Source organism: Peromyscus leucopus, chromosome 1, assembly GCF_004664715.2.
Source record: "Peromyscus leucopus breed LL Stock chromosome 1, UCI_PerLeu_2.1, whole genome shotgun sequence".
Taxonomy (NCBI): domain Eukaryota; kingdom Metazoa; phylum Chordata; class Mammalia; order Rodentia; family Cricetidae; genus Peromyscus; species Peromyscus leucopus.
In genome coordinates this window covers 6,940,960-6,966,378 of record NC_051063.1, presented here as the reverse complement: position 1 = coordinate 6,966,378, position 25,419 = coordinate 6,940,960, and the positions used below count along the sequence as shown (strand labels likewise).

The window sequence follows — 25,419 nt, the reverse complement described above, 5'->3', positions numbered from 1 at the left end:
ATGAAAAATTATTGAATATGATAATATAGTCATTTGGGTTTTTCACCAGCTATCTTGAATGTATCATACACCTTTTATTTGGGTTTCACTCTTCCAAACAAGACACTGACATTTGGATGCCAACACACTACAATGCACAGGTGAAGATGGCAATTCAAGCTCTTGAATTCAGTTTAGCATGAGAAAATATGACTCAGAATAGGGTTAAGACTAGAGAAGTGATTCCAGTTAGTGTGCATTCCAAAAAGTTGAACTGAAAACTGTAATATTATTTTGACCTCAATACAATCTTTGTGAATGCATTCTTCACCTCCTTATTCCTTAGGCTATAGACCATAGGGTTCAACATGGGGATGGCCATGGTGTAGAAGACAGATGCGATTTTGTCAGTGTCCATGGAGTGACTGGAACTGGGCTGCAAGTACATGAATATGACAGTCCCATAGAAAATGGAGACAGCTGTGAAGTGGGAGGCACAGGTGGACAGAGCTTTGCGATATCCTGCCACTGAATGCATCTTTAGTATATTCATGAAAATGAACATGTAGGATATTAAGATAAGTATAAGAGCAAAAAAGATATTGAAGCTGGCTACATAAATAAGAATGAGTTCATTGACATGTCTATCAGAGCAAGATACAATCATGACTGCTGGAATGTCACAGAAAAAATGATGGACCACATTAAACTCACAGAAGGAAAGACTTAACGCATTTACAGTATAGATGGAAGCATTCAGGAATCCACATATATAACAGCCAATGACTAGAAATGCACACACACTTGTTGTCATGGTGGTGGCATAGTGTAGGGGCTTACACACTGCTACATAGCGATCATAGGCCATTGAGACCAAAAGGTAGTTCTCCACATTGGCAAAGGTTGCAAAAAAGAACATCTGAGTGGCACAAGCATTGTAGGACATAATCTTGTCTCCTGTAAGGAATCCAGCTATGACTTTTGGAGTGACTGTTGACGAGTAACAAAAGTCCACTAAGGACAAGTGACAGAGGAAAATGTACATGGGGTTGTGAAGCCGAGAGTCCAAGAGAATCAAAAGAAACATCCCCAGATTCCCCACAAGGGTGATGGTGTAGATGAGGAGGAAGGTAAAGAAGAGGGGAAGCTGCAGGTGTGGGTTATTGGTCAGTCCCAACAGGATAAACCACGTCATTTCTGTCCTGTTCTCCATCAATGATATCAGTTGATCAATAGAAGGCCTTACAAAAAAAAGAGATGAATAAGGGACTGGAGAGATAATTCGGGAGTTACAAGCAATGGCTTTCTATTCCAAAGGACTCAGCGCCTACCTGGCACCTCACAATTGTCTGTAACTCCAGTAACAAGGAATCTAACACCATCTTCAGGCCACCTCAGGCATGAGGCACACATTGTGCACAGATATACATGTTGACAATGCACCCAAACACACAGAATTACTTTTAAAAAAAACTTTAAGAATAGTGTAATAAAGGAATTGAAATCTGTGAAATCTTAATTTATTTTCCACCAAAAATAAAAATTACATGTATTTGTTAACCAGATGCAGAAAGTTTAGTAACTGTGTGAAAATGGTTTATATTAATGTATCTACATGCCTGTTCACATTTCTTGGGCTCTGTAGAACTGCTACTGTGCTTCCCTGCCAAGAGACATTATAGAAACAACCTGTTCTCTGTCAATAACATAATGACTTTGATAAATTGTTATATTGTTCTAAATTGTGAAGCACAAGAGATATAAATTGTCTGCATATTTAAATAATATAATTACCAACTTCTGCTTTCAATTCAGGTAAACTTTTCACCCATTGCAAGCTAATTTTATAAAATAATTTAACTTAACTATAATGAATAATTGTTTTCTTTCATTTAATGACAGTGAATTTAGGGGCACACTGTATGTTAATTTTATCTTGGTCACCATATAGTTGCTATCATTAAAGATCAAACAAATGAGCTTCCCAACTATAAAATGTTTCTTCTGAATGCTAAAAGTTATGAATGAAGTAATGAGCTTGAATTGCATTTTAACTCTTCTTTGCACACATATCCTCATGCTTTTATAAAGCACATCTAGATCCATTGATACAGATATATCCAGAAACATAAAATTATGATTAGCCCAAAGAAGACCTTATCTTAAATCAATATTGCTAAATGCTGTACATACTGGATTTGTTGAGCTCACAGGTATGTTGAGAGTGTGTTCAATCTCAGAAGCAGTTTGGAATGAAGAAATATCATTAACTAAAACAGAGAGTTCAAGTTCTTGGAAGAAATACATACCAGAACATCTGGTGACTACCTAGAAAACACCTAACTCCTCTACACACCACATAGCTACCTACAAAATGAAGACTGTAATGAGTCCTACTTGGGGTATTATTGGGAAAATAAAGTAGCATATCCAAGGCAAGAAAATGCTGGTTGTTTAGCATGCTTTTGTGAGTACTACAATCATGTTGTCATTACTATGTGATAATAGCACCCAGGTCTTTAGTTCTGGGTAAGTTTAAGTATTGAAAATTCTCTTTCCAAATTTTCCATCCTGCCTTTGGGCCTGTGCCTTCTTATGAATCTATTTGTTTTATACCAACGCTGGACATGCAATCTCACATGAACCATCCTTTTCAAAGTTTCATTCTTGTAATCCATAAATTTAGATAATGCATTCCTCTTTTTGAATTTTTAGTTTTACTTTTCTCAGAATATCATCCCACAATAAGAACAGAAGTCCAGAATCCCTAGTTCCTAGTTTATGGGCTTTGTTTATTTCATAGACATAGTGTTCTTATAGACCAACAATACTTAAACTTTCTTGTTTGGCTGGGAATATTTAAAAGTATATCCACTCTGTTATTTCCTATCATTAGTTTCTTCAGCCTTTGGCCACTTTAATTATGTAGGTCTACCTTGAAAACATTTATTTGCCAATCATATGCCATATGATAACTTTTAGCATTTGCTATATTATCTACAAATGGAGTGTGTGTGTGTGTGTGTGTGTGTGTGTGTATGTAAAATAGAATTGAAAGTATTATTTCTTAGTGTGTTTATAGGAAAACTTAATATCTAAGAAGTTACATGATAATTGCAATTTTGTAAGCAGTATGAAAAACACTCAAAGCGTAACAGTTAAGATTATATCCAACAATGAGCTTGACCTCATGGTATAGGATGGAAATATGATTGAGAGAATATGCATTTATATCTAGCCTTTCATCAGTGTGCAGAAAAATTATTTTATCTTCCGGGTTTGTGTCTTTTATGATTATTTTTAATCTCCAAGTAAATCAAACATATAGTGAACAAAATAAAGTTACATCAACCAAATTACATTTTATATTTATAACTTATATGAATCATTAAATCTCCTGAACTATTTTGACAATTATTCCTAGACTCAGCATTTCAAAACTAGTTTTGGAAAAATATCATTAGCCTTTAAACTGTTTTAGCACTCAAGACTATATTTTAAACAACTGTTTTCAAGTAACTCATAGTAGATATTCATAGGCCATTTCTTTTTCAGGAATTATTCATCACACTAAGATGTTAATGAAAAGTAGGTAGCCAGTTTTTAGTAGTGGAATGTTTTACATAGAATGGTCACTCTAAAATCTTAAAAGGCCATTATTCAATACTTCACAAATACTCTTCCAGGAGCTTGGTCATAGAAGGTGATCAATGTTTAATCTTTTCTAAAGGAAAAGAGAAAGACAGAACTTCTGCTTAGACCAAGGTCTGAATTCACCATGCATTACTTCTCTTCAAGGGTCACTTACCTCTTTATTAGGAATACATACTATAGGCAAACCAGACAAGATTACTCCTCTCCCCCAGGTTACAGGTTGTGTCTCTATATAAAAACAGAAGAAGGAAACACATGAAGGATTTGCCAGATAAGAGTCAATCAATGTAACTTTTATCTTTGAGTGTTTTTCTTCAATTTGTTGAAGGCCCATAGCTGATATTCAGGTCAGGCAGAAAACCTGCATGTGTTAACAATGACTGCCATTCAGAAAATAAACAGCATCTAATGGATAATGGCAAGCAGTGTGCCACCCGGTGTGCCACATTGGGATTTGAGATACTAGTGCACAGAGATGTAGAGAGAATTATAGACACTCAGAGAGCTCTGGAGAGTTCCCTGAGAGTATATCTGAAGATCCTCATCCTGTCTTCTTAGGAGAAAAGCAATTAATGAGCCTTGGGGAACAAACTAGTTCCTGTATCTTAGAAGTCAAATTTCCATTATAGTGGATAAATGAAAACACAAAACTCATTACTGAGTATTACTGAGGTACCATGCAATGTTTCTATATATAATGTTTACTGTAAAAGATAAAGCTAGGCAAAGAATGCCTGTGTTCTCAAGCACCCTTTCTCTGTTTTAAAAACTTTTAAAATCCTTCCTTATAGAATTTTCATTTCTTCTAGTCTTTCCAAAAACATAATATATTATTGCCATCAATAGTAACCCCTTGTGTCCAATAGCACATCTCAACTTCTTGTCCATAGCCAAGTGTAACTTGTCATAATAGGTGATAATCCTTGATCATTCTTTTATGTGACAACACTTATAGTTAGTACTCTACAGAATGTTGTATGCCTCTTTTTACAAAAAATGTCTGCTAATTTCTATTGATCACAAATTAATTTTTAAATTTTAACACATTTTTGTTTTTATTTATTTCTTTATTTACTCATCTATGGTATTTGTGTGTAGACCTCTGAGAATAACTTATAGAAGTCAGTTCTCTCCTTCCCGCATATGGGTCCCAGAATTTGAACAAAGACCCTCAGGTGTGGAAATGAGCTCCTTTACCAACTGAGGCATCTCACAAGTCTCCATTCAGTAATTATTCACTATTGATTTTGCAATTATTTGTCTACTCTACAAATCAGAAATAGCTTTACAGATGCACAATTTTAGCTGGGTTTTTTTTCCTATTTTGTACATTTTTCTTTTTATTCTGTAGACTATTTTTTTGCCAAACGGAATCTTTCTTCCTTGAGGCAATCATATTTTTTGTTGGTTTCTATTTGTTTGTGTTTTCCATGTGGTCATCTGTGAAACAAAACAAAAAAAATGCAAACACTCAATACATTGCAATGCAATGTCTTCAAGTGTCTACCCTATATTTTCCTCTAGTATTGTCATAGTTTGTGATTTCATTTAAGTCACTTATTTTAAAGATATTCTTGTAGGTGACAAGTTCAGGTGTATGTATTTTTCTTTTTCATATGGATAAATTGGTCTCCCAATCTCATTTATTGAAAACAGACCCTTGTCTCAGTGTGTTCTCTTGGGAAAAATTCAAGCATCATGTGGCTATGGATATAAGGCTTTAATTCTAGAATCTATGTTTTATTAGTCTTTGGGACAGATCCCATTTGATAACAGTAAAACTTTTTCTAATGCACTTCTTGTTTTAGTTTTTAAGTACCATGTTGAGGAATTTTCAGCTATACTCGTATGAGAGATAGTGAGCTTTCCACTTCCTCGTTTATTGTGCCCTGTCTTCCACTCATTCTGCCACCCTCCATTCATTCTGCCCTGTCTTCCATTCATTCTGCCCTGCCTTCCACTCATTGTGTCCTGTCTTCCATTCATTGTGTCCTGTCTTTCATTCATTGTGCCCTGTCTTCCATTCATTCTGCCACCCTCCATTCATTTTGTCCTGTCTTCCAATCATTGTGCCATGTCTTCCATTCATTCTGCTCTGTCTTCCATTCATTGTGCCCTGTCTTCCATTCATTGTGTCATCTTCAACTCATTGGGCCCTGTCTTAGCTTCATTGCCTGTTGTTATAATAAAATATCTGATAAAAGCAACTTAAAGGTTAGGTAATTAATTTGGGTCACACTTCCAGGTTACAGTCCATCATTACAGGGAATTCAAAGCTGCAGAAACCTGAAGGAGTTTCTCACATTAATCACAATCAAGAGCAGATAACAATGATTTAATGTTGCATGCTAATGATCAACTCATTTTCACTCTTACAAAATTCAGGATCCTCTGCCCACAGTGTCCAGTTCTTCCAGTAAATCAGGAAAATCCCCAACAGACATTCACAGGTCAGTCTACTCTAGATAATAGTTCACTGAGACTCTCTTCCCAAGTGGCTCTAGATTTTGTCAAGTTGACAAAACTATTAAATTTCCTTATCTGACCCTGGTATCAAGATAAAGCTAGTTGCACAGAATGTTTTTGACAGAATTTCTTCCCCATCTATTGCTTTTTAGTAGAAAATTTAAGCATGTTGAAAGTGAAAAATGAAATTAATTAAAATATAATTGTAATAAACTCTCATTTTTCTGTCCTATCTATGAATCTTCTGATATAACCCAACTCCAAATGGATCAAACACCTTAACATAAAACCAGACACAATGAAGTCAATAGATAAGAAACTGGGGTCATCAGCACAGAAAACGACTTCCTGAACAGGAATACCAATATTGCAAGCACTAAGACTGGCAATTAATAAATGGGACCTCATGTAATTGAAAAGGTTCTTCATGGCAAATGACATCATCTTACTGACAAAGCAGGAGTCTGCAGAATGGGAAAATATGCTTACCCATCCCACATCTGCTAGAGGACTAATATCTAAAATATATAAACAACTCAAGAACTAGATATCAAAAAACCAAATAACCCAACTAAAGAAATTGAGTACAGATCTAAACAAATAATTCTCAATAGAAGACATGCAAATGGCTGAGAAACAAAGAGACATTTAGCATCCTTTGCCATCAGGGAAATGCAAATCAAAACTAATCTAAGATTTCATCTTACACCTGTCAGAATGGCTAAGATCAATATCACAAATGACAGCTCATGCCATTGAGAACAAGGAATAAGAGGGAAACTCACCCCTTGCTGATGGGAGTGAAAAGTATAGCCACTATGGAAATCAGTTTGGCAGTTCTTCAGAAACATAGGAATTAATCTATCTCAAGACCCAGCTGTATCAAAATTGGCAATACACCCAAAACATGCTTCATCCTACCACAAGGACACTTGTTCAACCATGTTCATTGCTGCTTTATTAATAATAGCCAGAAACTAGATGTCCCCCAACAGAAGAATGGGTAAAGAAAATGTGATACATTAACAAAATAGAGTATTACTCAGCTGTTGAAAAAACAACATCCCCAAGAAATGCTCAATCATACCACAAGAGCACTTGCTTAGCTATGTTCATATCAGCATTGTGTGTAATAGCCAAAACCTAGAAACAACCTAGATGCCCTTCAACTGAAGAATGGATAAATAAATTGTGGCACATATACACAATGGAATACTACTCAGCAGAGAAAAACAATGACATCATGAGGTTTGCAGGCAAATGGATGGATCTAGAAAAAATCATCCTGAGTTAGGTAACCCAGACTCACAAAGACAAATATGGTATGTACTCACTCACAGGAAGATGCTAGATGTGGGAAAAGGATGACTGGACTGCTACACACATCACCAGTGAGGCTACCTGGAAAACAGGACCCCAAGAAAGACACGGAGAAATGGATGAGATCTACATGAACAGCCTGGACATGAGTGGGAGCAATGAACGGTGAGGGTCAAGGGAAAGAGAGCGGGAGATGCCAGCTGGATCAAGAACAGAGAGGGAGAACAAGGAATAGGAGACCATGGTAAATGAAGACCACATGAGAAAAGGAAGAAACAAAGTGCTAAAGAGGCCCACAGAAATCCACAAGGATACCCCCACAAAAGACTGCTGGCAATGGTCGAGAGACAGCCGGGACTGACCTGCTCTGGTGATGGGATGGCCAAACACCCTAATAGCTGTACCATAAACCCCATCCAAGGACTGAGGAATCTGGATGCAGACATCCACGGCTAGGCCCCTGGTGGAGCGCTGGGAGTCTAATTAGTGAGAAAGAGGAGGGTCTATATGAGCGAGAATTGTTGAAACCGAAGTTGGATAAAGCACAGGGACAAATAACCAAATGAATGGAAACACATGATCTATGAACCAAAGGCTGAGGGGCCCCCAACTGGATCAGGCCCTCTGAATAGGTGAGACAGTCGATTGGCTTGATCTGTTTGGGAGGCATCTAGGCAGTGGTACCAGGTCCTGGGCTCATTGCATGAGTTATCTGTTTGAAACCTGGGACTTATGCAGGGACGCTTGGCTCAATCTGGGAGGAGGGGACTGGACCGGCCTGGACTGAGTCTATCAGGTCGATCCCAGTCCTCGGGGAGACCTTGATCTGGAGGAGGTGGAAATGGGGGGTGGGCTGGGGGGAAGGGGAGGGGGCAGGAAGGGAGAGAACAAGGGAATCTGTGGCTATTATGTAGAACTGAATAGTATTGTAAAATTAAAAAAAATACAGGAGAAAAAAAAAGAAAAAACAACATCATAAAATTTTCTGGCAAATGGATTTAACCAGAAAAAAAAAAAAAACATCCAGAGTGAGGTAACTTAGCACCAGAAAAATGTATGTGGTATGTATTCATTTATAGGTGGATATTAGTCACTAAAAAATCATAACCAAGTTGTGATTGATGACTCAATGAGTTTAAGAATGCAAAATACATGGGTTTCTCTTACAGAGAGGAAATTGAATAGATTTTATGAATGGACAGATGGCAGAGGAATCAGGAAACAAAAGCAAAAATCAGGTGGGACAGGTGAGGGGAGATGGAGTTGAGGGAAAGATTGCAGGGAGGGACAGCTAGAATTGAGAGACATTTGAGGGGTGGTATGGAAAACTAGTGCAGTGGAAGCCTCCTAAAATATATAAAGGTAACCTTAATGGATTCCCCAAATAATGAGGGGAGACAGAGTCACAGCTTGCCATCTCTTGTCACCAAATGAAGCTTACAGTACCAGGACAAATTTATACCCAATTGGGCTGTTGACCAAAGGGGTGCCATGGAAATTCCCAAACGACCCAGGCCATTGTAAAGACACTAGGTTGCTCTCCACAAACTGACAGCAAGGCCCCATTGCTAAGGACAACACTCACACAATACACAGAAAATGGAGAGGTCAAACTGGTGCCTACATATAAACCTTCACCCCCATGTTTTAGTGTCTTTGCTACAGGAAGGTGCTCAGAAGGCTACCAAAAGAGAAATGTAATCATGAACCCAGCCATGAAACCTTTATTCTACTCTGCAGTCCTGCCTGTAAAATATTCTAGGACAATAGTGGAACAAAGCTTATGGGAGTAAGCAACCAATCTCTTATTTGACTTAAGGCTCACTTCACAAAATGGAACCCATATACGACCTGCTTGGGTTGTCAAGAAACAGAGACTATATAGTTCAGAAATCTAGAGTAAAGCCAAATACTACTGGTCTTTAAAACAAACAAAAAGTAGTGATAAAATGACTCCTAATGATATTCTGCCTTATTGAGCCACATCAGAGAAGCTTCCTCCTTCAGCAGTGGGAATAATTACAGAGACCCCACAGCCAGACATTATGCAGAGTGACAGGCCTTAGAACACATATCTCTAAACAGAATCCATCAAATCCCTTCCCTCATATGAAGGTGAATTTCTAAAAGGTCTTATTAAATAAAAAAACATGGAGCCTAATATACAGGTGAAAGCCTTAGAGAAAGATTAGGCAAATAGGGAAAGTCACAGTTAAGCTTACCTCAACAACCTGGGAGCTTCCTAATGCAAGTTGGCTCCTGTCTACGCTACCTTTATTACCTTGCTGTTCTACCCTCTCATTGGCTCGCTTAGCCCAGCTACCTCACTTCCTCTTCTTACACAGATCTGTCGATTTCTGTCTAACTGTACAGACCTCTAGGTCTCTATGGTTGGTACTGGGATTAAAGTTGTAGGTCACCATGCTTGGCTCTGTTCCCTAGTGTGGCCTTGAACACATAGAGATCATACCTGCTAAGTGATAGAATTAAGGGCATATACTACCACTGCCTGACTTCTTTGTTTATGTAAAATGGCTTGCAATTTCCTCTGATCTCCAGGCAAACCTTATTTATTAAAGCACAAATAAAATATCACCACATTTCAGCAAAAATAAAATATCATCACATTTCCCCTTTTCTTTCTAATAAAAATAAAATAATAATTTAAAAAGTTATAACATAAGAAGAACTATATACAATAAGTATAATAGCTATATAAAATATATACAAGCAATCAATACATCATCATTGTCTACTCCATTTGCATTTGACAAATTCAGAGAAAATATTTCATTATCTATTTTGGTGAGTCCAAAAAGTACCAAATTCACTTTCTATCCTATCTTTTATTACCAACAGAAAACTATCTTATGATATCTTTCAAATGTATATACTTTACACCTCTTAATGAATTTCTTTTTTTAATTTTATTTCATAATTAATTTAATTTTACATATAAGCCATGGATCCCCTGTTCTCCCTCCTCCCACCACACCCACTGCATCCCCTCCCCAGTCCACCACCCATTCCCACCTCCTCCAAGGCAAGGTCTTTCCTGGGGATTCAGCTCAGCCTGGTAGATTCAGTTGAGGCAGGTCCAGTCCCCTCCTCCCTACACCAAGGCTGAGCAAAATGTCTCAGCATGGACCCTAGGTTCCAAAAAGCCAGCTCATGCACTAAGGACAGGTCCATGTCCCACTGCCTGGGGGCCTCCTAAATAGTTCAAACTAATCAACTGTCTCACTTATCCAGAGGACCTATTCCAGTTCCATGGGTGCTCCTCAGCTATTGGTTAATGTGTTTTTCACTAGTTTGGCTATTTGTCCCTGTGCTTTTTCCAATCATGGTGGTCTCAATATCTCTTGCTCATATAATCGCTCCTCTCTCTTGCCTATTGGACTCCTAGAGCTCCACCTGGGGCTTGGCCGTAGATCTCTGCATCTGCTTACATCAGTCACTGGATGAGAGTTCTATCGTGACAGTAAGTGTATTTGGCCATGCAATGACCAGAGTATGTCAGCTCGGGCTTTCACTTGACCATTGCCAGTAGTCTACTGTGGAGGAGTCTTTGTGGATTTCTGGGGACCTCTTTAGCACTCTGCTTCTTCTTATTTCCATGGTGTCTTAATTTATCATGGTATCTCTTTCCTTGTTCTCCCACTCTCTTCCTGATCCAGCTGGGACCTCCCCCTCCCCTAAGCTCTCTTTCTCCGACCCTTGCCCTCCATTAACCCCCTCATGTCTAGTTTGCTCATGTAGATCTCATCCATTTCTCTGTCATTGGGTGATCCCTGTGTCATTCTTAGGGTCCTCTTTACTAAGTAGCCTCCCTGGAGTTGTAAGTCACAGTCTGGTTATCCTTTACATCTAGTATCCACTTATGAGTGAGTACATACCATGTTTGTCTTTCTGAGTCTGGGTTACCTCACTCAGGATGATTTTTTTCTACAAGACAAAATGACAGCCTACAAAATAGGGAAAGATCTTCACCAACCCCACATCTGACAGAAGACTGATATCCAGAATATATAAGGAACTCAAGAAATTAGACATCAAAATAACCAACAGTACAATTAAAAATGGGCTATAGAGCTAAACAGAGAATTCTCAACAGAAACAGCTCAAATGACTGCAAGACATTTAAAGAATTGCTCAACATTCCTAATCATCAGGGAAATGTAAATCAAAACAACCCTGAGATACCACCTTACACCTGTCAGAATGGCTAAGATCAAAAACACTGAAGACAGCTTATGCTGGAGAAGATGTGGAGCAAGTGGAACACTCCTACACTGTTGGTGGGAATGCAAACTTGTACAACTACTTTGGAAATCAATATGGCAGTTTCTCAGAAAATTGAGAATCAATCTTCCTTTATACCCAGCTATAACACTCGGGCATATACCCAAGAAATGCTCAATCATACCACAAGGACACATGCTCAACTATGTTCATAGCAGCATTATTTGTAATAGCCAGAACCTGAAAACAACCTAGATGCCCTTCAACTGAAGAATGGATAAGTAAAATGTGGTACATATACACAATGGATTACTACTCAGCAGAGAAAAACAATGACATCATGCGGTTTGCAGGCAAATGGATGGAATTTCTTAACAAGGAAAATTGTTACTACAACTGTCTAATCTTCAACTCCCTCAGAGACCCAATAAGGAAATAATATTACCTAGTAAAACAGGAAGTACAAACAAGTAACTTCCAAAAAATTTATTATGACAGAAACCTGGCCAGTCACCTTAGGTTTCTCTGCACATTGGGGCATCATCTTTGGCTTACAGGCTTAGCGTATCTGACAGACTAATTTGTGAAATAGGATGTACACAAGGCCTACAGCTCAACCTCACATTTGGTGTTGAGTATTTCATGTACCAGATAAACTTGAATTCCGCCAGTGTCTTGTCATGATTCAGGATTTTAAATTCTGGAAATTACTGGTGTTTTGGGAATTTAGCTTCCCATTCTTCGTGACTTGTAAAGGTGGCTTTATCTCCTTTATTAAATGCCAGTCTACCATTGAAAGGTTAGACTCAATCAGTCTAGTTATTCCTTCAAGATTAACTGTTTCAGCTACTGTTCCACTGCACACCAGAAGCCATTGGGCCACTACCTATTCAGTTGCCTTCGAAGAAAGGAGCACTGTACCTTTTCCAAATTGCAAAGCAACTTCAGTGATGGTGCCATATTGTCCTGACCTCAGAGAACACCTGTTGCCAAAGCTGCAATGACATTTGTCTTGGCAAAGATTGGTAGTTCTTTGTTTTGTGTCCTTTTGTCCATTTTGGATAGCATACTGTTAGCAATTGACGTGAGGGCACTTTGCTGCCCAGTGGCTAACTTTTGCCACAATGAAAGTTAATACCATGTGTAGTTTCTTCAGTGCCCATATCTTCTCTGTAGTAGATTGTACTGCCAGGAGTTGACATGTCTCATTGTCTTAAAAAAGAAAAAATTCTAAGTTATTATAACATTTTAAATGCCATATTCTGTACATCTCTGAAGGGTTTGAAGATGACCTGTCTAAAGTGTATCTCTGCTTGACCTTGAAAATATACCTAATATAACTACAAGTTTGATTGTAATGTCTAGCTACTAACTTTCATTTCTTTATATCCTAATAATTGGTAATAATAACATTCAAATATTAGCAAATTACATTACATTGTTAAATGAACTGTATAGGTACAATATCCTGAACAAGATTAGAAATATATGTACATCAATTTCTAACGATATCAGTCTCAATATATATAATTTGTATGCAATATATAAAAATCCAATCCAATGTAAAGTATTTGAAACTAGTAGCTCTTTTAAAAGTATATTCAATAATCTACCTTTTTATCTATATCATATCTACATTCTCTCTTTTTTCTTTTCAGAGTAGATTCAATAATATACCCTTTATTCTATTATTTCTATATATCTTTTTTTTCAGAGTAGATCAATAATCTACCGCTTATCCATATCCTCTTTTTTTTTTTCCAAACAAGAACCTTAAATCTAATCTCCTTTGTTTAGCCCTTTTCCTAACTATTAAAAACAACAACTTGTAACCAATCCTCCTAAACAATGACAGTTATCCAAAACCCAAAACCCACTGAAAGACCAAAAACCACCCACCACACCTTTTGGGAATATGGGTGTCATGTTATTGAAATTACTTCCTGCTGTTTGTGGGGGAAGGAATCTTTAGGGGATCCTGAAAAGAAAATTTTTGAGTTAATTGTAGTTCTGGAAGAGGTACCTGTATCATTTGTTGTCTAGTCTCTGCATAATGCAAAAGTGCAGGGCTTGTCTCAAGTTTTTGCTCAAATAGTCTGTGAGGCTGGATCATCACAGCTAGCCATCTCGAAATTGTCCTGAGCAGTTTGTAGTCCAATGCTGATCTTTTGGAGATGTTTGTCAGCTTAGTGGTATTATTATTGTCCACATGGAATCATCATTGTGGGGCCCCATCATCTTTCTGGAAACTCCAAATTCAATGTTAGGCCTGGTCATGATTCCCTGCACTAAACTGATAAAGACTCCAACACAAAAACATGTATAGGCAGCTAAATGAAGCCTTTTTTTCTAGAATTAGTTAGTACTCTATATGACCATTATTATCATAACAAAAGTTTAAAATATATATTTATATTAATCTTATACATTTTGATATAAAATTCATACCTTAAGAAAAGTATAAAGACTCAAAATAGAACCAATGAATTGAGATTAGTGGCAATAGAATAGTCCCTTAATTTTTTGGTTTTCTTCTGTCCCACATCAGAAGATGGCTCTTTCTTCTAACATGATACAGAGATTTTGCATTTTCCATTTAACAAGATGCTTGTGTTTAGAGAAGGAGAGAGCCATTCTCCAACTCCAAAGCTAGCTTTAATTTTTTTAATTTAATTTTATTTTATTTTACAGAACAATTCAGTTCTATATATTAGCCACGGATTACCTTGTTCTCCCCGCTCCTGCCCCCCTCCCTTTCCCCCCAGCCTACCCCCCATTCCCACCTCCTCCAGGGCAAAGCCTCCCCCAAGGACTGAGATCAACCTGGTAGACTCAGTCCAGGCAGGTCCAGTCCCCTCCTTCCAGGCTGAGCCAAGAGTCCCTGCATAAGTCCCAGGTTTCAAACAGCCAACTCATGCAATGAGCAGAGGACCCCGTCCCACTGCCTGGATGCCTCCCAAACAGATCAAGCCAACCAACTGTCTTACCTATTCAGAGGGCCTGATCCAGTTGGGGGCCCCTCAGCCTTTGGTTCATAGATCATGTGTTTCCATTCATTTGGTTATTTGTCCCTGTGCTTTATCCAACTTCGGTTTCAACAATTCTCGCTCATATAAACTCTCCTCTTTCTCACTAATTAGACTCCCAGCGCTCCACCCGGGCCTAGCTGTGGATGTCTGCATCCAGATTCCTCAGTCCTTGGATGGGGTTTATGGCACAACTATTAGGGTGTTTGGCCATCCCATCACCAGAGTAGGTCAGTCCCGGCTGTCTCTCGACCATTGCCAGCAGTCTATTGTGGGGGTATCTTTGTGGATTTCTGTGGGCCTCTCTAGCACTTTGCTTCTTCCTATTCTCATGTGGTCTTCATTTACCATGGTCTCCTATTCCTTGTTCTCCCTCTCTGTTCTTTATCCAGCTGAGATCTCCTGCTCTGCCAAGCTCTCTTTCCCTCAACCCTCGCCCTTCATTACCCCCACTCATGCCCAGGCTGTTCATGTAGATCTCATCCATTTCTCCAACATTGGGTGATCCCCGTGTCTTTCTTGGGGTCCTGTTTTCCAGACCTAATTTTTAATTGAACTGGAACTACAAAAAGATCATTTGTGTTAAATGTCTGTAGAAAATAGCAGAAACAAACATTTAGGAAGACTTAGGAAATTTTATATGTGATATACCAATAGGCCAATTTACTCTTTTTCTTGGGACATCTTTTTCTAGATGATTTGTCCTTTTTCTTCAGATATCTCATTTGTCCAGTGTTCTTCAGATTCCTTAGCCTTCATTCTTCTGAAAGACAAAAACAAAAACCCTTCCCCAAGCCTAACTTTGGGGAGGTTCCCTTTTGGCGAGTTATATCTGATTAAATGAAAAATATTTGTTAGTGGTATAAGTTAGTTTAAATTGGATGGTCATGCTAGTTGATGAACTATCACCTCTTTTAAATGAGAGGCCTCTCTTGTTCAGATCAAACCTTTATCAATTTTGATGGTATCCACAGCTTATCTTCTCCTGTAGAAACAAAAGCAAAACCTCGTCCCCAACATAACACATATCCTGGTTTCCATTCTGAGGTCAGCACATCCTTAAAGTATATAAACTGATTTAATTCTGTAGTTTTTCTATTATCCAATGTCTCTCCACAGCTGTTTTTCATTTCTCATTAGCATTGAGAAAATTTGAAGTTAAGAGAGCATTAAGTAATCTATTTCTGGGGGGGGGTTGTTACCCCTTTCTGATTATTTAGCATATCCATTAAAGTTCGATTTGATCTTTCTATGACTGCTTGGCCTGTATTATCAAACAGAGACCAAATTCATTCCCTTATAAAAATATTTCTCTTTTAACTAATTCTCTTTTAACTAATTTCACCCTGTAAAATATCTTAATTGACTTACCAAATCTGTTGACTATGTGGAACAGTAGAAGTCCAAGAAAATTTTAACTATATATGTATATTTATACACTTAATTGCATGTATTACAAGGTCTGTTTAGGTAAATAGCTAGTAGTATGATTCCTTGTAACTTTTTCAGACTTCCTAATTGTTATTTTATACACTTTCCCCCTTCTTCTGTATTTATCTCCATCTTCTCCCTAAGAGCCTCCCTTTTACCATTGTCTATATGAGTTCACTTGCATTCTGCGATTCCCCTTCACTCTCCTACCATGAAAACCAAAAAATATAACCAACCAAGATGCACAGTTGTAAAGCCCTGTCCCAATAGATACATCTACAAAACATTCATGCACATAAGTCATGTAAAACATTGCTGAAGAGGATGTAGAATGACTGTAAGAGTCATAGAATCAGGGAGTTTGCTTTGAGATTCTGTCTCCTAGTAACATAAAAACCTACGTCCATGAAGCATCACCTACATGACTGGCCAAATATGAGCTAAAAAAGATGACACCAATGAACATGCCAAAGTAGACAGGGAAAAGTCCATAATACCTCAAGCCTTCACAAAGAACTATAGGTAACTGACAAAAGTTGGGAGCATACGCCAATTTCCCAAAGGAAGAGCATATCAACTAGACATCCAGTACCAAGCCATAAGTGCTGAAAACATACATAAAAGTAACATTATATTGACTGAACCAGTATATGTAGGAATATATGCATATATGTGTACATGTGTGCATGGAATAACAATTAGTGAAAAGATGGGCTATCAATTTGCAGGAGAATAGAGGGAGGCATACTGAAGAGTTTGGAAGGAGGAAATAGGAAAGATAAATGACATAATTATATTATAATCTCAATAAGAAAATAGAAGAAAAGAACAAAAAAAGAAGCAGTTTTCTACCTGATGTAACACATACCCTTCATTTAATTAACCCTCCTATATTCCATCATGTCTCCATCCCTGATGAAAGCTTAGTGATCTCCAGTCACATTCCTGTTGTTACAAATAATAAAATATTTGAATGGATCATTAGTACATATTATATACAAATCACTTGAGTACTATCTTATCTTTATTCCACAATCACCTGGGAACGTTTATGATTTCTTTCAATTTCTTGTGTATTGTGATTACCACTACAAAGATAGTTAGTTGCTGTCCAAACTGATTTTATTTCTTTTGCATTTTTACTCAGTAACAAGGAATTGGATGCTCCCTGTAATTATCCATACTGCTTATGTTGATCTATAATCCTGCCAGAATCATGCAGCAGTTACCCTCCTCCATGCCTCTGTTACAGCAGATTCTGTGTTAAGGTAACAGTCACTATGGTTTGGACTCTCTCATGCTAGGATTACAGATACCAGACACATTGCTCACATTTCACATAGTTGCTTAAGATTTTAACTCATAACCTTATGTTTGTACAGCAAGCACTTTACCCACTGAAAACTCTCACAATCTTTGCAGATTTATTTTTTGCTACAAATTCATGAGATTAGGAAAGGTTGTAAGACTTGCATTGAACCATTTCTATGATAAGCAGCCAGGAAATAAAGCTGAATTATTCAACTTGAGTTCATATACCTGATAATGGGGAGGGGAAACTGTAATTAGTATATTCTTGGAGACTGAGAACATGAGAGGGTATGGGAGAAAAAAGGGGGGATAAATATCACTCAATGACTTATTTAAAGAAGAAGGTAGCTCCTTTTTCATGACTTTATAAATTTTTTTTCATTTTACATACCAACCACAGATCCCCCTCTCATTCCTTCTCCTACTCCCCTCCACCTTCCTCCCTTAACCCCTCCTCCAAGAGGTTAAGTTCTCCCATGGGGGCAGCTAAGCCTGGTTCATTCAGTTGAGGCAGGACAAAGCCCCTCACGACTTTATCGGGGGTGAGTTAGGTGTCTGAACATAGGTAATGGGATCCAGAAAACTGGCTTATGTACCAGGGATATATCTTGATCACACTGCCAGAACCCCCTCAAACAAACCCAACTATTTCAGGTATGCAGAGGATCTAGCCCTGTCCCATGCAGGGTCCATAGCTGTCAGTCTAAAGCTAGTGAGTTCCTTTAAGCTTGGTTCAGTTGTCTCTATAGATTTCACCATCATGATCTTGACTACATTTCTCATATAATCCCTATTCCCTCTCTTCAACTGGACTCCCAGATCTCAGCCTGGTGATTGGTTGTGGATCTCTGTATCTGCTTACATCAGTTACTGGATGAATAATCTATGATGACAGTTAGGGTATTCACCAGTTTGCTTACCAGGGTAGGCCAGTTCAGGCACCCTGATCACTGTTACTAGTAGTCTAATCTAAGGTTGTCGTTGTGGATTCCTGGGAATTTCCCTAGCACCAGGTTTCTCCTTTACCCCATAATGTCTCCCTCTATCAAGATATCTCATTCATTGCTCTCCAACTCCATCCTCCCCCAGCTGGACCATCCTGTTCCCTCATGTTCTTATCCCCCAACCCCTGCTCTCTTTTGCCCCCATTATCACCAGCTTACACATGGAGATCTCTGTTTCCCCCTCCCAAGGTTATCTGCACATCCCTCTTAGAGTCATCCTTGTTTCATAGCTTCTCTAGAGCTGTGGGTTGTAGTCTGATAATCCTTTGTTTTACATCTAGTATCACTTACGAGTGAATACATACCATGTTTGTCTTTCTGAGTCTGGGTTACCTTACTCAGGATGATATTCACTTTCAACTTTATCCAGATGAGCAATGCATGGGTTAGAGGAGGAAGAGGACTGACATTTTTTAAATAAGTCTGCTGATTTCCAGTATCATTTTTTAAATATAACTTCATATTCTAGTCATTAAACAAACATTAAATGTTTGGCATGTTCATTTAGATATCCCGATGAAATGAGCACAACTAGTTGAACACAAAAGTAGACATATATAGACAAAAGTAGGATATAACACAAATCCATGTTACATTTTATTCTGGAAATTTTTTGGCATCCATTTGTAGAAGTCTTCACAAGAAATCTATGAGGGTGTTGTCTCTTTAAATGGCTTCTAGATGAAGATCTATACATAGATTTGTATTGATGTGATGGAAAAATATTTCATGAACATTATTGAATATGATAAATTTGGGATAGTTTATGAAAAACCTAAATTTATCATATATCTTTTATTCAGGTTTCACTCTTCCAAACAAGACACTGACGTTTGGACAGCCAACACACTATTGCACAGGTGAAGACATCAACTCAAGCTCTTGAATTCAGTGTCACATGAGAAAATATGACTCACTATAGGGTTAAGACTAGAGAAGTGATTCCAGTTAGTGTGCATTCCAAAAAGTTAAATTGAAAGCTGTAATACTATTTTGACCTCAATACAATCTTTGTGAATGCATTCTTCACCTCCTTATTCCTTATGCTGTAGACCAGAGGGTTCAACATGGGGGTAGCCATGGTGTAGAAGACAGATGCGATTTTGTCAGTGTCCATGGAGTGACTGGAACTGGGCTGCAAGTACATGAATATGACTGTCCCATAGAAAATGGAGACAGCTGTGAAGTGGGAGGCACAAGTGGACAGAGCTTTGCGATATCCTGCCACTGAATGCATCTTTAGTATATTCATGAAAATGAACATGTAGGATTTTAAGATAAGTATAAGAGCAAAAAAGATATTGAAGCTGGCTACATAAATAAGAATGAGTTCATTGACATGTCTATCAGAGCAAGATACAATCATGACTGCTGGAATGTCACAGAAAAAATGATGGATCACATTAAACTCACAGAAGGAGAGACTTAATGCATTTACAGTATAGATGGAAGCATTCAGGAAACCAATGATATAAGAGCCAATGATTAGACATGTACACAAACTTGTTGTCATGGTGGTGGCATAGTGTAGGGGCTTACACACTGCTACATAGCGATCATAGGCCATTGAGACCAAAAGGTAGATCTCCACATTGGCAAAGGTTGCAAAAAAGAACATCTGAGTGGCACAAGCATTGTAGGACATAATCTTGTCTCCTGTAAGGAATCCAGCTATGACTTTTGGAGTGACTGTTGACGAGTAACAAAAGTCCACTAAGGACAAGTGACAGAGGAAAATGTACATGGGGGTGTGAAGCCGAGAGTCCAAGAGAATCAACAGAAACATCCCCAGATTCCCCACCAAGGTGATGGTGTAGATGAGGAGGAAAGTAAAGAAGAGGGGAAGCTGCAGGTGTGGGTTATTGGTCAGTCCCAACAAGATGAACCACGTCACTTCTGTCTTGTTCTCCATCAATGGTATCAGTTAGTCAACAGAAGGCCTTAAACAATGAAGTAAAAAAAATTACATGTATTTGTTAACCAGATGCAGAAAGTTTGCTAACTGTGTGAAAATGGTTTATTTTAACGTATCTCTATGCCAGTTCACTTTTCCTGGACTCTGTAAAACTAACACTACTGTGCTTCCCTGCCAAGAGATACTATAGAAACAGCCTGTTCTCTGTCAATAATATAATGACTTTGATAAATTGTTATATCCTTCTAAATTGTGAAGTACAAGAGATATAAATTGTCTGCATATTTAAATAATATAATTACCAACTTCTGTTGTGAATCCAGGTAATCTGTTCACCCATTGCAAGCTAATTATATAAAATAATTTAACTTAATTATAATGAAAAATTGTTTTCTTTTATTTAATGACAGTGAATTTAGTGGCACACTATATGTTAATTTTATCTTGGTCATCATATAGTTGCTCTCATTAAAGATCCAGCAAGTGAATACTCCCAACTTTAAAATATTTCTTCAAATACTAAAAGTTCAGAATGAAATAATGAGCTTGAATTGCATTTAACTCTTCTTAGCACACATATTCTCATGCTTTTAATACATAACATCTAGATTCATTGATACATATATATGCAGAAGCATAAAATTATGATTAGCTCAAAGAAGGCTTTGTTTTGAATCAATATTGCTAAATGCTGTACATACTGGACTTGTTGAGCACACAGGTATGTTGGGAGAGTGTTCAATCTCAGAAGCAGCTTGGAATGAAGAAATATCATTAACTAAAACACAGAGAGTTCAAGTTCTTGGAAGAAATGCATACCAGATCACCTGCTGACTACTTAAAAAACACCTAACTCCTCTACACACCATATAGCTACCTAAAAAATGAAGACTGTAATGAGCCCTACTTGAGGTATTATTGGGAAAATAAAGTAGCATATCCAAGGCAAGAAAATGCTGGTTGTTTAGCATACTTTTGTGAGTACTACAATCATGTTATCGTTACTATGTGATAATAGCACCCAGGTCTTTAGTTCTGGGTAAGTTTAAGTATTGGAAATTCTCTTTCCAAATTTTCCATCCTGCCTTTGGGCCTGTGCCTTCTCATGAATCTGTTTGTTTTTACACTAAGAATACCAACGCTGGTCATGCAATCTCACATGAACCATCCTTTTCAAAAGTTTGATTACTGTAATCCATAATTTTAGATAATGCATTCCTCTTTTTGAATTTTTAGTTTTACTTTTCTCGGGATATCATCCCACAGTAAGAACACAGGCCCAGGAACCGTAGTTTCCAGTCTATGGGCTTTGTTTATCTCATAGACATAGTGTTCTTGTAGTCTAATGATACTTAAACTTTCGTGTTTGGCTTGGACTGTTTGGAAGTATATCCACTCTGTTGTTTCCTATCATTAATTTCTTGAGCCTTTGGCCACTTTAATTATGTAGGTCTACCTTGAAAACATTTATTTTCCAATCATATGCCATATGATAACTTTTAGCATTTGTTATATTATCTACAAATGGAGTGTGTGTGTGTGTGTGTGTGTGTGTGTGTGTGTGTGTAAAATGGAATTAAAAGTATTATTTCTTACTGTGTTTGTAGGAAAAATTAATATCTAAGAAGTTACATGGTAATTGCAATTTTTGTAAGCAGATTGAAAAACATTAAAGTGTAACAGTTAAGATTCTATCTAACAATGAGCTTGACCTCATGGTATAGGGTGGAAATGTAGATGAGAGAATATGCATTTATATATAGCCTTTCATCAGTGTGCAGAAAGATTATTTTTATCTTCTGGGTTTGTGTCTTTTATGATTGTTTTTAATCTCCAAGTAAATCAAACATACAGTGAACAAAATAGAGATACATTACCAAATTACATTTTATATTTTTTCTGAGAATAACTTATATGAATCATTAAATCTCCTATAGCATTCTGACAACTATTCCTAGACTCTGCATTTCAAAAAGAGTTTTAGAAGAATAACCTTACCCTTTAAACTGTGTTAACCCTCAAAACTATTTTTTAAACAACTGTTTTCAAGTAACTCATAGTAGGTATTCACAGGCCATTTCTTTTTCAGGAATTATACATCTCACTATGATGCTAATGAGATGTAGGTAGCCAGTTTTTGGTAGTGGAGGGTTTTACATGGAATGGTCACTCTAAAATCTTAAAAGGCCATTATTCAATACTTCACAAATACTCTTCCAGGAGCTTGGTTGTAGAAGGTGATCAGTGTTTAATCTTTTCTAAAGGAAAAGAGAAAGACAGAACCTCTGCTTAGACCAAGGTCTGAATTCACCATACATTACTTCTCTTCAAGGGTCACTTACCTCTTTATTAGGAATAGATACTATAGGCAAACCAGACAAGATTACTCCTCTCCCCCAGGTTACAGGTTGTGTCTCTATATAAAAACAGAAGAAGGAAACACATGAAGGATTTGCCAGATAAGAGTCAATCAATGTAACTTTTATCTTTGAGTGTTTTTCTTCAACTTGTTGAAGGCCCATAGCTGATCTTCAGGTCAGGCAGAAGACCTGCATGTGTTAACAATGACTGCCATTCAGAAAATAAACAGCATCTAATGGATAATGGCAAGCAGTGTGCCACCCGGTGTGCCACATTGGGATTTGAGATACTAGTGCACAGAGATGTAGAGAGAATTATAGACACTCAGAGAGCTCTGGAGAGTTCCCTGAGAGTGTATCTGAAGATCCTCATCCTGTCTTCTTAGGAGAAAAGCAATTAATGAGCCTTGGGGAACAAACTAGTTCCTGTATCTTAGAAGTCAAATTTCCATTATAGTGGATAAATGAAAACACAAAACTCATTACTGAGTATTACTGAGGTACCATGCAATGTTTCTATATATAATGTATACAGTAAAAGATAAAGCTAGGCAAAGAATGCCTGTGTTCTCAAGCACCATTTCCCTGTGGTTAAAAACTTTCAAAATCCTTCCTTATAGAATTTTCATTTCTTCTAGTCTTTCCAAAAACATAATATTTTTTGCTATCAATAGTAACCCTTGTGTCCAATAGCACATCTCAACTTCTTGTCCGTAGCCAAGTGCAACGTGTCATAATAGGTGATAATTCTTGATCATTCTTTTATGTGACAACACTTATAGTACTCTACAGAATGTTGTGTGCCTCTATTTACAAAAATGTCTGCTAATTTCTATTGACCACAAATTAATTTTTATTTTTTTTTATATTCAACAAGCTTTTAATTGATCAGCTAATGAAAATGCTGTAGATAGGACTTGGAGGAAACTATCATGTTAGATCCCTCAGAAGCAATGATTCAAGAATTGCTAATTCAATGTACAACAATTTTACCAAATATAATTAGCATGAAAAAGAGAATTAAGTACATATATTTTCAAAGATATATGTTATTGTAAATGACTGTTCAGATAGTTACATGAACTGATGCTTAAGGGGAGTATCAGGACTTCAAGGTCAGTTGAGGTTACATTGATTGTCTCAAGAAATGAAAAAAAAAAACAAGAAGAATATTTGTGCTCACTTCATTTGCATAACTGCAATTTTATGCCATTTGAGAACATATGGTCACCTTTCCATTAAATGGTTTTGGATATTTAGGTATTCAAAAGCTGATGACTTTGAGTTTAATCTGTGGCTCTACCAGTTGAATTCCAAATAGCATGCTTTTGCTGCAAATTAGCCTCCCAGTTTGAAATGATTTCATCCGTATGAGTAGAGAAGAGACAATAATTTTTGCTCTATGTAAGAGAAACATGCATGCTTCTTTCATTCTGTAACCCCACTTTTTGATGCAGGTCATAATGCTTTAGGTTTGACTCAGTCTTCTCTCAAACTGCAGCAGCTCATCCTTCTCTATTGTAGGCAGGACAAAGATGACTCTTTGATCATAATCCTAAGTAAATCAGTGTTCATATGCATGATTTGTGTAATCACAGCAGTTGTTAATTAGTGTAAATAGAGATCATGTCACATCTAAAAAGCATAATTAAATCTCACAGAGAAGACTAGAGGCAGGTACTGCTTTGTTTGGTTGTGAGGTTTTTTTTTTTTTCCTTTGCATAATTTTTAAATTTTAACACATTTTTGTTTTTATTTATTTCTTTATTTACTCATCTATGGTATTTGTGTGTAGACCTCTGAGAATAACTTAAAGAAGTCAGTTCTCGCCTTCCTGCATGTGGGTCCCAGAATTTGAACAAAGACCCTCAGGTGTGGAAATGAGCTCCTTTACCAACTGAGGCATCTCACCAGTCTCCATTCAGTAATTATTCACTATTGTTTTGCAATTATTTGTCTACTCTACAAATCAGAAATAGCTTTACAGATGCACAATTTCAACTATTTTTCCTATTTTGTAAATTTTTCTTTTTATTCTGTAGACAATTTTTTTTGCCAAACAGAATCTTTCTACTTTAAGATAATCATATTTTTTGTTTTTGTTTGTGTTTTCTGTGAGGTTTAAAAAAAAAACACTTAATCCAATGGAGTGCAATGTCCTCAAGTGTGTCCCCTATATTTTCCTCTAGTATTGTCATAGTTTGTGTCTTTCATTTAAGTCATTTATTTTGAAGATAGTGCTGTAGCTGCCAAGTTAAAGTATATGTAGTTTTCTTTTTCATATGGATATCTTGGTCTCCCAATCTCATTTATTGAGAACAGTCCCTTGTCGCAGTGTGTTCTCTTGGGAAATTTTCAAGCGTCACTTGGCTAAGGATATAAGGGTTTAATTCAGAATCTACATTTTATTAATCTTTGGGACAGATCCCACTGGATCACTGTAAATACTTTTTCTTCTCTTTTTTTTTTTTTCTTTTATTTTACAATACTATTCAGTTCTACATAACAGCCACAGACTCCCTTGTTCTCCCCCTTCCTGCCCCCCTCCCCTTCCCCCCCCCCCCCCCCCCCCCGTTCCCACCACCTCCAGATCAAGGCCACCCCCGAGGACTGGGATTGACCTGATAGACTCAGTCCAGGCCGGTCCAGTCCCCTCCTCCCAGACTGAGCCAAGCGTCCCTGTATAAGTCCCAGGTTTCAAACAGCTATCT

At 37.4% G+C, this 25,419-nt stretch overlaps 2 protein-coding genes across 2 annotated transcripts; both read right to left on the bottom strand.

Moving 5' to 3' along the window:
• Window positions 1-268: 268 nt before the first annotated feature.
• Window positions 269-1,195, bottom strand: LOC114703471 (olfactory receptor 5B3-like). Its single transcript, XM_028884318.1, has one exon. It carries the CDS (start codon window positions 1,190-1,192, stop codon window positions 269-271), a length of 924 nt encoding a protein of 307 aa, XP_028740151.1. The 5' UTR covers window positions 1,193-1,195.
• Window positions 1,196-19,421: 18,226 nt separating this feature from the next.
• On the bottom strand, window positions 19,422-20,351 carry LOC114703472 (olfactory receptor 5B3-like). Its single transcript, XM_028884319.1, has one exon. It carries the CDS (start codon window positions 20,343-20,345, stop codon window positions 19,422-19,424), a length of 924 nt encoding a protein of 307 aa, XP_028740152.1. The 5' UTR covers window positions 20,346-20,351.
• Window positions 20,352-25,419: the final 5,068 nt, after the last annotated feature.

Coding starts and splice junctions, on each gene's coding strand:
- LOC114703471 (XM_028884318.1), bottom strand. CDS start 1,192: ATGGAGAACAGGACAGAAATGACGTGGTTTATCCTGTTGGGACTGACC.
- LOC114703472 (XM_028884319.1), bottom strand. CDS start 20,345: ATGGAGAACAAGACAGAAGTGACGTGGTTCATCTTGTTGGGACTGACC.